The following is a 14,707-nucleotide window of genomic DNA, read 5'->3' as shown; positions in this document are numbered from 1 at the left end:
AATTGTTGACGGACCCGAAAAATTTTCTAAAGGCGCCTTGGTCGTCAATATATACTAACTTTGAAGCAAGAGCGCGCGCCGAAAAAGCCGCGCAGAAATTTTGACACCAAAACAGGGTCTCCTTAGTGCTTTGGCAGAGCTCGGAAAATCAATTTGATCGATCTAAAAAAGGTCAAAACAATTTTCGAAAATTTGTAGAAAATCCCCCCCCCCCCCCCGCCTCGAGAAAATCCTAGATCCGCCCTGCCCTGCATGAGAATTTTTTCACAGCAAGTCATAATTTAAAATGATGTGATGATACACGCCAAAAACTGAAATAGATATAAATTATTTGAATTATTTCTGAACTTTAAATTGAAATGCTATATTTTTGGATAAAATTGAAATGCACTATTTTTGGGAAATTTTAATGCTCGATTTGAAGGATAAATTTCAGTGATTAATTATTTTTCCACAAATTATATAATTAATGATCCGCAAGCTATAACCTATATCATATTATCTAGATCATAATCCTGGATTGTTTTTTTCCACGTTTATATCTCTCTGAAATACTTCTGGGTTACTTCGTGCTGCAAAAATTCATCCAGATGTTCTTTAGGCAGTGAAATGTTCAGTTCAAAATCTCCAACACTTGCGCATGAAGGAAGTATGAAACAGAATCGATCATGCGAGTGGGTGAACCAACCCCACTTAAGAGGACTCCCGCCCCCCAGATCCGCTTTGTCGCCGAGATCCCGAAACATTGACCATTTTACAAATCGCATCGAGTTCGAGTCCCACATTGCTTTGAACTGTGACAAACTGTTCTTACTAATTGCGTCGATTCTCGATTGGCAGAAATCTCGGTGAATATCACCAACTTTATGTGCTATTCTTTCAGCTAAATTGAAAGAATTAGAAGTATCTTTTTCATCGTCAACTTGGGCGACTAAGTTCGCGTTACCGAAATAGTTTGCGGGTACTTCGGGTTTTAAAACAGCGCGAACGTCTTGGAAAATCATGCAGGGGTAATCTGAGTTGTTTTCGTCTGCCTTCATCGTTTTATCAGTTTCTCTGGTACCGATGTATGCTCGATGAATTACACTAATCAAGCAATCAATTTCCGACGGCAACGGATCTTTGCTGCTACCAGGCGACGCTCCGGAAAGAACATCGTTTCTTAGAAGATCCAAATTGCCAGAAGAGAGAGCCAGAGTCACTGTACATGGCGGATGTTCGAGAATTCCATGAACGTATGCCATTAGTACAGAGTTGAACTCCTCCTCAGAGCCGAAATGAACAATTTCAGGGTGAATTTGGGTTGCATTCTGGACATCGTTTGATGGTTTTATGTAGGCAGTCCGTTCACACTGTACAACCTAGAGAGAAGTAATGACGTAATACATAGAGCTTATTCTATTAAAAAATGAAATGGTTAGTTTTAAAAAAAAAATGCAGAAAATCGAATGTATCGAATCAAGCAGGAAACTTTGAAATCGCCATTTTTTAGTAACATTAAAACATTGATTAGTCAGAAACGCTACGAGTTTGAAAACGAGTTTGAAAATTAAAAAACTGGTCCAATTTTTTCAAGGGGTGATTCAGCATGATATTTTAAATTAGCTGCACCTGATCCAATTTGTAAGCGTTCTCTCGGACTTGTGAACAGAAATCGGACACTAGCATTACATACGAGCTGATGTCACACAAACTGTGAGGCAGCCCTATGTTCATCATCATTCCAGATCCACCTGCCAGTTCCTGGACATTCAGAACCATCAACAACTCATGAGGAATCATTAGGTTATCATGCAGAAAGTGAGTGCAGCATAGATCGTAATTGAAAGACGCTGATTTGAGTTCGTCGATCGATATTTTTGATTCGTCCAAATAATTTACGAGAGCTCCTTCGTTTGTCAATCGCACACTTTTGCTCTCCTTGTCGAGTCTAAAACAGCCCATAGAATCTCACAGATGGTATTTTAGTCCCTCCAATTCATACTCTAATACCAATCATTCACTTTTTGAAGCTGCTATGGTATATATTACAGTCCTTTCACTCATGACTCTATCGACAGTTTAAAATTTCCAACATTTTTTGCAAGTTCGAGAATTTTCCGATGAATTTAGAGTTCATTAGAAATTGAGGTCATTAGTGCGAGAATTAAATTGAGATTTCATTAGTGGCAGAGTTCATTACTACCGAACAGCCATCGTTCGGTTGTAACAAGTTACCCGCTCTAGAGCTTCACGGAAGCGAATCGTTTATAATGGATTATATCGGCAAAAAACCTGAAACCGTGTAATCGCTTTTCATGACCCATCTAACCATGAAAATTGATTTCATGGAGATTATAATCGATTAATTTCAACATGCAAAAATCCATTATAATCCTTATGATCGATTGTAATCCATTATCGTTTTCAATATAATTGAATAAATGTTGTTCATAAAGTCATGAAAATCGATTATTTTTGCAAATGTCTTGTTTGCTCAATTTTTTGCAGCGTTCTGCAAAACTTGAACCCGAACAAACATCTTCAATTTAGTCTAAAACGTCCCCCCCCCGCCGAAGTTTGAAAACAGCCCCTAATTGCACACCCCAACCCTTCCAACCTCCAGACCCCCCCTCCCCCCCCCCCCCCCCCCCCCACACACACACACACACACACACACACACACACACGTGCGTGCCCCCCCCCCTAAACACCCGCTTCCACCTTCTCTCGAACTCCATTTCTCACCCTTTTCAATTTTATGCCCTGCACAACCTCCAAGATTTTATTTCAACAAATACCAAACTTCTCCCCCGGAGTTGGTTACCGTGGGGGTTAAACTGTGGGGGGGGGGATTGGATAAGAGAAGTTTGGACATCACTTTCAGTAACCAACCCCCTGGGGTTTTTGGTCTGAAAGAAAGCAAAACATAAGATGGGGGATAAGATGGGGGATATCTAAAATTGAGAGGTGAGGGTGCAACAAAATTTCAACAAAAAACATTTGAAAAACTTGAGAATCTAAAAAATTGTAAGAGAAAAACTCCGAAGAAAAAAATTCAAAAAAATAACAATTAACATTTTTCTCAGCCAAAGTAAATCTTGTTTTTGCAATTTTTGAAAAAAAACACGTATTGAGCCAAAAGCAACAGTCAATTTGTGAAACTATGGCATTCTGTATGAAAATTCCAGACAAAATTTTATAAAATGGTTCTCATAATCCATTAAAACCGTGATCCCTTTTAAATCCAATTTAATCGAAAATATTTGGGTGTTTGTTTAAAATCAAACTTTGGGTGTTTGTTCATAAATCAAACTTGAAAATCGGTCGGTTGACCTTGCAAATGTTCTAAGCGTTTTTTTTCTCGCGTGTTTCGAAACGACAAAGAAAAGATCAAACAATAAAAAATTTGAATGACAAAACTACGAATCTAACCCCTCAAATTGAATCAAGCCTCAAATAAATTCAAAACTACGGCAAATTCGGAAACCTTGATAAATTGATGAGCCCTGATTGTTACCAAAAATTCTCAGATAAATTCCCACGCTGAGTAATTATTTCAGACGTTTAAAACAAGCGATTCTTTCTTGATTTTTTTTGTTATCAATTTGAGTATTTGTTATTATGATGGAAACCGACAGTGGAACTCAGCTTCAGGTTTCTGCAACCCAAGAGGTATCCGAGATAAAAAAAGTGAGTAATATGGAAACGGAACTGTAATTTTTGCGGGAAAAAGTTGAAAAACAAGAATGTGAAGTTACGGGTCTTAAACTTAAGCAGTTAAACATAGATACCAGGCTGCGAGCTCAGGAAAGGTATACTAGCAAAGATAGTGTGCTTGTATGGAATCCGCCGTTCGATGCAAGGGCAGTAGATGACGTTACGGATGCGATAATTGTTTTTTTCAGGACAATTCCGAAAATTAACATTTCTCGTGGGGGAATTAAAGCTTGTCACATGTATATGGAAAATTACGGAAATAATATGCCCACTATCATTTGCAAGTTTGTATACTTGGACAATAAGCCGGCTGTATACAAGGCCAGGAGGAATCTGAAATATCAGAAAAACATTTTAAACAAGCGTAACATATATATTACAGAACGTCTTCCTGAACAAGAGGCAATAATTAAGAAAGCGGCCAATATTATGGACTTAATAACTACCACTCATAACTGCATCGTATCAGTGCTTGTCCATGATGAAAAGCGTCGGTGGGAAACAAAGTTTATGCGAGTTGACGCAGTTGATGAATTGCAAACGACTAATGCTGTTAAGCGAAAAAAAAACGAATCTACACCGACTCTCGTCATGACAACAATGAAGGGGAATCCCCTGCAAACAAAAAACCAACTCATTGATTGGATTTTGAACGGATAATGTGTGCCGCCTGTTAAGCTTCGACAGAAAAACACAAAATGAATTGAGTTAAACTGTAAAGCATATGAACTGCTATTGTAGCCCAAAGTGGTTATGTTTGTGATAAAACATGTTGAATTATTTTCTGTTATTATTCCCCTTAGGCGGACAACAAAATAGCAAAAATACTAGTGAAAAAAATCGATTTAAGTTTTCTTCTATTTTTTTTATCTTATATATTTTTTCTTTCTTAAATACATTTTTTTGCGTTTCGTTTTCATATTTTTCTTAACTTAGGAATTATCAGCAAACAAATAAATGAATATTCTCTAACAAGACTATAGGTCAGTTTGCGTGATTTCCGCACTGCTGGTCTAAGACCTAATAAAGAAGAACAGTCCAAGTAGTCTTCCTTTAAAAAAAGAAAAACCAATTATAAGTTGGTGCGATTTCCGCGCTGCTTTAAAGTTATTTAAACTAAATTATGTTTCATTTTCTTTCAAAACAAAACTAGAATAAAACCAAAATTAATTTTATCCAGCTTTTTTAGTTCCCAGAACTTGCGTGATTTCCTCGCTGCTCTTGCGATCTTCAATTGTAAATGCTGAAAACGAGGAAAACAATGAAAATAAAATGGAAAAGTTCGGGAAAAAGCAAAATGATGTAAGCTGAAAAAGGAAAAGAAGCAGGCGAGGGATTGGAGGGGAAATTAAAGAATCTTATACGGCTATCAAAATTGAAAGCTAGCAATATTCGTATTTTTGCGAAGAAAAAAAATATTCTAGACTAGGAGGAGAAACTACCCAGAGTTTGTGCAATTTCCGCACTGCCCTGGGTGGCTTCTGATTTCTGACAACTCATTGATCTTCACAAATTAGTTAAATTTTCAACTAGTTAACTAGTTAGGAAACCACGCGAGAATTATATAGTACACAGAAGATATGGTTAACAGAGACATGGAGGAAACAAATTCTAAAACTTTTTCAGTGTTTTTACAAAACATCAGATCACTGCTCCGAAACTTTAACGAATTTGAATTAGAAATAGAACAGTTGGCCCAACGTCCAGATATCATTTGTTCAACTGAAACCTGGCTCAAAAATATTTCTGACAAGGATGTTTTCCAAATTCAAGGATACGAACCTCTCTATAATTGCACTAGAATTAAACGAGGAGGAGGTATTGGCATCTATGTTAACACTGGGTCAGATCATAGGATAATAAAACAAAAAAAAAGATAACAATATCCAAATCTTGTCAGTTCTCATAAAAACACAATTAAATCAAAAAATTGTAGTAACCTGTGTTTAAATTACACCAATCTCTCTAAACAACGCTACCTTCGAAAGCCAGCAAAATTATTTGGATGGATTAACGCTAGGGCCTGAAACTGATCACATAATTTGTGGTGATTGCAACGTAAATTTTCTGTTAAACTCGACAAAGCGGAAAAAAATTGAGGATATTATGATAGGAAAGGGCATGTTACAAAACAAAATGAGCTGCCTCCCAACAAGAGTGACAGAAACAAGTAGCACTTTGATTGACTTTTTTTTCTGTACATCAAGTTTCTCAACCAAAGCCATCAAAAATTCAGTGTCTGATCATTTTGGTGTTCAGTTTCTTTCAAATTTTCTGAAAAAGGACGTTGGACGTTTTTACTGAAAAAACTTTTGCTAGAAACTGGAACAAGTTAAAAAAAAGGGATATAAGTGAAAAGTTAAGTTTTTATTTGTAACATGAGATTGGAAAATGTATGCAGTTATGGAATCCCGAAGACCCTCAAATGTCTTCTAGGATTTAAGAAAAAAAAAATTCGATCCTTATGAAGGCAGTTGATACTTTTTTTCCAAAGCGTGTACTAGTACAATCAGAAAGACATCCATGGATTGACAATAAAGTAAAAAATGCAGCAGCAAAAAAGCGACGGTTACGACAAGAGTTTTTGAATATTAAAACAACGGATGCCCGGAATAAATATAGTTCCCAAAATAAAATTGTCAAAAACGTAATCATCTGTAAAAAACAAAAATACTATCAAAATGAACTAATGCTTGAGTCTAAATGTAACACGAAAACTTTTTTCGAAACTTTTAAGGAAATGAGTGGTAAAGAGTAAAAATCTAAATCTTTAAATCCATCTAACGGGGACGCCGAGCATTTTAACGAATATTTCGCAAATATTGACGCCAGACTTACACAGAGCAAACCAAACTGCATGGAAAAAAAAATTTATACGTCAACAGCAATCGCTGTTTTTGAAAAAATTGATTTAATTGAAGTCATTGAAGTCATCGAAAGTTTTAAAAATAAATATTGTACAGATTGCTATGATATCAACACTGTTCTCGTCAAGCATTTAAAAAGTATACTAGCAGGCCCTTTAACTGAAAGTTTTAATGACTGCCTAACCTCAGGAATCTATCCAAATTGTTTAAAAATTGCATAAATTGTACCAATTTTCAAGGAGGGAGACATCGATGACCCCCAGACTATAGACCAATTTCGCTTGTTCCAGTTTTGGGCAAAATTTTTGAGCGTATAATTTTTAAACGAGCCCAATCATATGTAGACAAGTTTAATATCATCCGAAACACTCAGTTTGGCTTCAGATCAAATAGAAGCACTGTTGACGCCATCCTTACATTGTTCGAAGAAGTTTCAACATCGCTATCGAACAAAAAACTAACTGTTCAGAATACGTTTTTAGACCTAACAAAGGCTTTTGACACAGTTGATCACTCTAATCTGTTAATAAAATTGGAACAAATGTGATTCAGAGGGCCTGTCTTAAATCTCTTGGAATCTTACCTTAACAATCGCTATCAGTACATTGAAACTAACTCTTTCAAGACCGAACTTAAACTGGTATATTTTGAAGTTACCTCATGGAACTATCCTTGGCCCCTTTTTGTTCATAATTTACATAAACGATCTACAAATAGCCACAAAAAAACACAGGGGTACTTTTGTACGCTGATGACACTGTTCTGAAATCCACAAACAGCAAAGACTATTTTGCTTTTGCACATAGATCAGCTTTGCTTGAAGTAAATGATTGGTTAGACAAGAACAAATTGACACTGAATGTCAAAAAAACCAAGACCATGAGATACTGTCGGAGCACGAAAACAGAAACACGACCAGTAAATTATTTTTTAAATGACACCCAAATAGAAGATGTCGAATGTTTTAAATATCTTGGAATTCTCCTTGACTGTAAATTGAATTTTCATCAGCATATTGATAAGGTAAAGAACAAAATTTTGCAATTCTGTGGAGTATTTTTTCAATTGAGAAAGTTTCTAACTGGACGGCAATTAAAATTTGCGTATAAAAGTTACGTGCAACCAATCATCCAATATGGAGTTTTAGTTTATGCAAATACCGACAAAACCAAACTGTTAGAGCTGGAAATGAAAATCAGAAGGCTTAATCAGAATAAATTTTTATAAACACAGGATGGATTCAATCACTGAAATAATGCATGATAATAAAATATATACCGTAAGAGAATTTTTTGCTTACGAAGTTCTGAAATTAACCGGAAAAATCATTCAAGTGCCAAGTTGAAACCTTGAGATATTCTATTACTGAACAAGAATTGAACGTGATATTTTCAAAGCGAAAAACAAATCAAAAGTTAGCTATAAACAGAAATAAATTCAACAGAGGGTCGATTACACCTAAAATTAGAAAACTGTTCAACTTTGTAATAAAATTTTTCCGCCCTGGGTCAATTTCTTGAATGGGGCTTCTCGGTTTCAATTAAATAGTTTTAATCATAAATTTTTGGATAATTACATTCTAGGAAGTACGATTTTACTGGGAATACTTTGAGAATTTTTATTGATCAATAAGTAGAACTTGTTTCTGTTGGTTTCTAAGTTATGGGTAGAAACAACTACCCGAGAAAACTAAATTAATTTTTTTTATAGAGAATGGTTTAAAGGTGCGAATGAAGAGGTTTTACGTTTAATAAATTGTTACCGGTAGAAAATCCATTGCATTGGATCAAAGAGTTTAAGTACTTTTTTTGTTCTCCGCTTAATGAGACACCTGAAAACGGGCCTTGTTGGCTTAATGCTGTTCTCCCAAACGATTCTAACTTGTATTTATAAATTTTTATAAATAACTTTGTAAGAAGATATCGTTTGGAAACAATATATTATAATATTATTTTTGTTGAGAGTGGCCATGAAAATCTAATATAATCGATTGCTATCCATTTGTTTCCAATAAGGGTAGCGTTCAGTTCCTTTCTCACGCGCACAAGAAAAAAATTATTTATCCGGGCGCGAACGATAAATTGTAGAAAACTATCAAAACATGAATAAGATTTGGAAATACGTATTATCAAGGCTAATCTAGATTGCCTATAAGCGTTATAAACGATACCTTAGTTCGTGTGACAAATAACCACCGTATAACATAGTTATTCACATTTCCGTATTTAGCATATAAAACAAGGATAGCCAGATACCGTGCAAGTAGCACAGGATGTTCCGATCATAGTCTTGAAAAATACGTAAAACGTTTTTTTTTTAATTTTGAGTAGTTTTTTTTCTGCGTGATGTGATAGAAGGATCTGAAGTAAAAACTGATACGTGGACATACTTGACATTCATAGTAAAATAAGCAAACTTAAAAGGCCCTAATATGACACATTACTCAAGCCGGTCCGATGATTATTTGTGGTACCTGAATATGCGTGAAAAACAAAAAAAGAGAAAAAAAAGAAACTTATCCGAATACAAAGTTCCTCCCAATTTACAAGTCTAACTAGTGGAATGAAATTAAGCCTGAATTGCTTTCAAATGTTTTTCACGGGATACTAACAAAGACTTGTAGAAAACTATCATAACATGAATAAGATTTGAACAAAAAAAAAACATTTTCCTTATGCAATTGTGGATTGCCTATGATCCTTATGTAAGATGACTTAGCTCGCGTGACAAATAATCACCGTATGACATTTTTGCTCCCAATTCTATGGATGAGTCAGAACAAAAATAGCTGTACAGCTTTTGGCATAAAATATCAAATCTAAACCAGAGAGAAAAAATTACGTTTTGAGCACTCATTTGATAATTGGAAACTTCATAATAGTCTGACCAAGCTCAAGCAGTTGCACCAGACATCCGGAGTAATTAATTGAGATAAACGTAAGCAAAAGTTTTAGATTACAAATTTCCAGAATTCTTCAGTTGCGTCGTTCTTAGCGGGCTAGTGATTTCTAATTTTTGCACAATAATTTTTAAAAAATGTCAGAAAAACTATTTTACCGAACAAGCACAAAAGCAAACAAACGAAACTAGTTTTTTAAAAAGTATAATCAAGTTTTTTTTCTGGAAGTCTATAAAACTTTTATAACGAGCGTTACTATATCGAGTTACTAGCTCGAAATTAGACAAAAAACTAAAAGCTTCAAACCGGTTTTTTTCGACACTGGAAAAGTTGTCTGGATTTTTAAATGTCGTTCAAATTACAACTGAAATGGTTTCAATAAGATGTATCAGTCAAACCAGTCTGATAATTTTTTGTAGTATCTGATTTTGCATGGAAAACAAAAAAAGTTAAAAAAAAATAAAACCCACCCGAATACAAAGTTCGTCCCCATTTTTCAAATGGTCGGAACAAAAAATGAAAAGTTAGGCTAAAGTAAAAGGATGATTTTTGCAAGAGTTAAATTTACGTTCAGTTGAAATAATGCAACTAACTAAAAACTAAGCTGGATATCAGAATTACTAAAAAGAGAAGTACTCATTTTCCTAACGGTGTAAGAAAAACCGAATTATTGCAATTAAGAAACTGTCTCGAAAAGATTAAATATCGAGATCTGCTGTTGATTTGGTAAAACTCTACTCTGAAAATTCACTTAGTTGCGGTTTTAAGTCAAAATCCAAAAACTGAATTTTTCAATTCACGACAAAATCGAATAAAAAAATTCAAAACACGACTAAAAGGGCTTGAATATGATGTATCACTTAACCCAGTCCGATGGTTATTGAGAGTCGATGATTGTAGTTCACACTCTTATACAGATCGCGATGATTCATTTTTTCTTTTTTTTTCAGGCTCAAATTTACTTTTTTAGCTATTTAAATATTGATTTTAATAGTTCATTTTTCCCACTGTTAACAGGAAAGCTACCACCACTATCTTCTTGAAAGCTAACAGCAAAAGTGTAAATGCTTTGAAAAACTTGATCGACTTTTAGTTTCGAAACTAGAATTTATTGTTTTGTGGCAGCTGATTTTGCGTAGAAAACAAAAAAAAAACAAGAAAAAAAAACTAAAACACACCCGAATACCCCGAATTTTGAATGGCCGGAACAACAAAATAAAAAAGAAAGCATAACTTAGGTGAAAAAAATTGGAATATCAAGAGCATGAAAAACCATTTTCAACCAATCTGCTCATTTACCCAGAGTACAGTTGCTAAGTGGCACCTTATATCAGGCCATTCGTCTAATGGTGGCAACTCGAAGTTGCGCTTTGATGGTATTTAACCAAATTTCTTTGCATTTGCTCCGTAAGCGAAAAATATTTTATTTTTTGTTCACTAAGGCAGAGCTCCAGTTTCCTAGTAAAATAGAAATAACGGCAAAAAGAACCTAAAATTTGAAACATAGGCGCTACGCGCAATACACCGAAGGCATAGAAACTGAAGCAAAAACCAAACAACTTGAAGAACTAATAATTGAAGAATAACAGTTCTAGAACAAAAAATCGTACTAATACATGTATACACCAAAATTTTGCTATATCGAGAAAGAGCCTGAAATAACAGTTCTAGAACTAAAAATCGTACTAACACATGTATAGGTTAAATTTTTGATATATCAACGAAGATCATAAAATAACACTTCTAGAACTAAAAATCGTACTAACACATGTATACACCAAAATTTTACTATATTGACAAAGAGCCTGAAATAACAGTTCGTGAGCTAAAAATCGTACGAACACATGTATACACCAAAATTTTGCTATATTGGCAAAGATCATGAAATAACAGTTCGAGAGCTAAAAATCGTACTAACACATGTATACGTCAAATTTTTGCTATATTGACAAAGATCATGGAATAACAGTTCTAGAGCTAAAAATCGTACTAACACATGTATACACCAAAATTTTGCTATATTGACAAAGATCATGGAATAACAGTTCGAGAACTAAAAATGGTACTAACACATGTATACAATAAAATTTTGATATATTGACAAAGATCATGAAATAACAGTTCGAGAACTAAAAATCGTAATAAGACATGTATACACTAAAATTTTGATATATTGACATAGATCATAAAATAACAGTTCGAGAACTAAAAATGGTACTAACACATGTATACGCTAAAATATTGCTATATTGACGAAGAGCCTGAAATAACAATTCTAGAGCTAAAATCGTACTAACACATGTATACACCAATATTTTGCTATATCGACAAAGAGCCTGAATAAACGTTGTAGAACTAAAAATCTTACTAACACATATATACACCAAAATTTTGCTATATTGACAAAGAGCCTGAAATATTGACAAAGGACCTGAAATAACAATCGTAGAACTAAATGTCGTACTTACGCATTGTAGATCAATTTCTATAGCTATAATAAAATACAAAAGATTGTGTTTGTATGTGTAGCAAAACGCCTCCTGTCGTTTCAATCGGCCAATCGTAAATAAATAAATACATAAATAAATACATAAATAAATAAATATATAAATAAATAAAAGCAAAACTGAAATGTACAAATAATTAAATTAACATGAAAAAATATATATGAACAAATAACCAAACAAACAGACCCATAAAATGAATAAATGAAAATAAATAAATGAAATAAATACACATACATAAATAATAAAAGCAAAACTAAATGAAAGAAAGAATAATTAAATAAATATAGAAATAAATATCAACAAATAAACAAAACACACCTGATAAATAAATAAGCAATAAAAAAATAAATCAATACATAAATAAATAAATAAATACATAAATAAATACATAAATAAATATATAAATAAATAAAAGCAAAAGTGAAATGTACAAATAATTAAATAGACATGAAAAAATATATATGAACAAATAACCAAACAAACAGACCCATAATATGAATGAATGAAAATAAATATATGAAATAAATACACATACATAAATAATAAAAGCAAAACTAAATGAAAGAAAGAATAATTAAATAAATATAGAAATAAATATCAACAAATAAACAAAACACACCTGATAAATAAATAAGCAATAAAAAAATAAATCAATACATAAATAAATAAATAAATAAATACATAAATAAATACATAAATAAATAAATAAATAAATAAATAAATAAATAAATAAAAGCAAAAGTGAAATGTACAAATAATTAAATAGACATGAAAAAATATATATGAACAAATAACCAAACAAACAGACCCATAATATAAATAAATGAAAATAAATAAATTAAATAAATACACACGCAGAAATAATAAAAGCAAAACTGAATGAAAGAAAGAATAATTAAATAAATAAACAAAACACGTGATAAAAATAAACAAAAATAAATATGTACATACATAAATTATAAATAAATATAAGCAAACTAAACATAATTAAATAAATAGAAGAACAGATAATTAAATAAATAAAGATGAACAAATAAAGAAACAAACATACGCAATCACGTGACATAGCGCGACATAGTCCAGCCCACATGATAATTTATAACTGTGGACGTTATTTGTCGACACTTGACAACAGACAACATTAAAAAAAACCGTTACACGATACCATAACACCTTGACTAAAGTCTTCGGTGTAAAAATTAGCAAACCGAAACATTCCAGAATTTTAAAAAAAGCTAAATCAATGGATAATTTTTATTCTGCTGGAAAATCTGAAAGTTAAAAACGCATTCACTTTGCTAAAAGTCAATCAAGTTAACAACGAAAAAAGCAAATTTGAGCGTGAAAACTTTTAAAGAGTTTTTCTTGTGAAAAAATTGAACAAAAAAACACAAAGTGATAGTTTCATTGAAACTTGAAAAACATGAAAAATGACTGAAAAGTGTAAAGTTCAAGTTGAAAAACAAAACTTCTTATGATTCCGTGACACGAACTACGTATCTGCAAGTTTAATCAAACATTTTGGCATTAAATTATTGAGTTTTTTTTCTGAATATCAATCATGCTTCAGTAGTAAACACTAGATAAAATTTTCAGGTCAAATTCAAAGAAAAATATTTATCACTCAGAGTTTTTTGAATTTATTATGATTTATGATGTAAATTTTGTGATTGACACTTAATTGATACAATTGACCCAATTAAAGAAAACTGGATAAATATAGATCGTTTTTTATTCCGCTGGGAACTCTATAAAATTTGAAATCCACTTCTGAAGCAGTAAAGCCGGGCATGAAATTTGATCGTGAGCAAATGTTAACTTTTTCCTCAAAAACAAAACAAGACGTAAATAAGTTCAATAACTTCGTCCACTGATGTTTAAGATTTCTCAGATCATAAACTGCACCTTGGAGTGTATGTCGAAGGCTCTCAAATAAGTTGATATTGATGATAATGATGATAATGATAATTCTTTAGTACTTCAAACAATTCAGCACTTACCTTCCCGTCATTTCTGGATATCTGTTTAGAGTATGAACAAGTGCAGCTTCTAACTTCTCAGAACTTACGACGTAGTCGTAGAGAAACGTCAGATTTAGAGGCGAAACAGGTATGACTTCATCAAGAGGAGAAAGTTTACTGGTCTTCATTAATGAGTCATCACGCAGAGAAGCGCACACGACAGTTGACCTTTTGACAGTCCTGATTGAATTCCGCGCCGCAATGTAGAAATCAACAGGGCACTTTTCCATGTTCTGATTGTGTCGAGGATCTCTTAAACTATATCCCCTTTTAGCAATAATGGGGGGGGGGGATATTTGTTACTAGGTTTAAAATTCTCCTATACTTAACCGTTGATTTAATTTTTATACGGGGTGATATGCGTTACTAGGTACCCGAGGGGGATATAGTTAAAGAGATCCTATGTCGATTTTAAAAGAATTTATTGGTTATTGGATTTTTAGTGCGCTAAATTGATGCGCTTCTTTATGAAAAAAATTCAAATTATCTTATTTTCTTGATTGAAGTCTCCCGCTAATTTAACCAAATTTACAGCCTAATGAATGCAAATCTTTCTAACAAGGAAGATTTGCTTCATTTTCTTTGATTTTTTTGCTTCATTTTCTTTGATTTTTTTTGCAGGACTAACGAAATTGCCAAAAAAAAAACAATTTTAAAGGAAAGCCGAAAAAAATTATCAGAAATCATGAAAATTTAGAGCCAGCAAGTTTCAGC

General features: G+C 33.0%; 2 protein-coding genes across 5 annotated transcripts in view; one reads left to right on the top strand and one right to left on the bottom strand.

The window, feature by feature from the left end:
- LOC134840587 (succinate--CoA ligase [GDP-forming] subunit beta, mitochondrial-like) overlaps window positions 1-14,707 on the top strand; it is a 485,398-nt gene that overhangs the window by 245,552 nt on the left and 225,139 nt on the right. The gene's annotated exons all lie outside the window — the stretch shown is intronic.
- Window positions 374-14,490, bottom strand: LOC134840185 (uncharacterized). The gene is made up of 4 exons (XM_063855900.1): window positions 14,368-14,490; window positions 13,973-14,251; window positions 1,612-1,930; window positions 374-1,361 (listed from the first exon to the last, which is right to left on the bottom strand). The coding sequence occupies exons 2-4, from the start codon at window positions 14,221-14,223 to the stop codon at window positions 537-539; spliced, it is 1,395 nt and encodes a 464-aa protein (XP_063711970.1). The 5' UTR covers window positions 14,224-14,251; window positions 14,368-14,490; the 3' UTR covers window positions 374-536.

The sequence above is a fragment of the Symsagittifera roscoffensis genome, chromosome 2, assembly GCF_963678635.1.
Source record: "Symsagittifera roscoffensis chromosome 2, txSymRosc1.1, whole genome shotgun sequence".
Lineage (NCBI taxonomy): Eukaryota > Metazoa > Xenacoelomorpha > Acoela > Convolutidae > Symsagittifera > Symsagittifera roscoffensis.
This window is presented reverse-complemented; position numbering and strand designations above follow the sequence as displayed.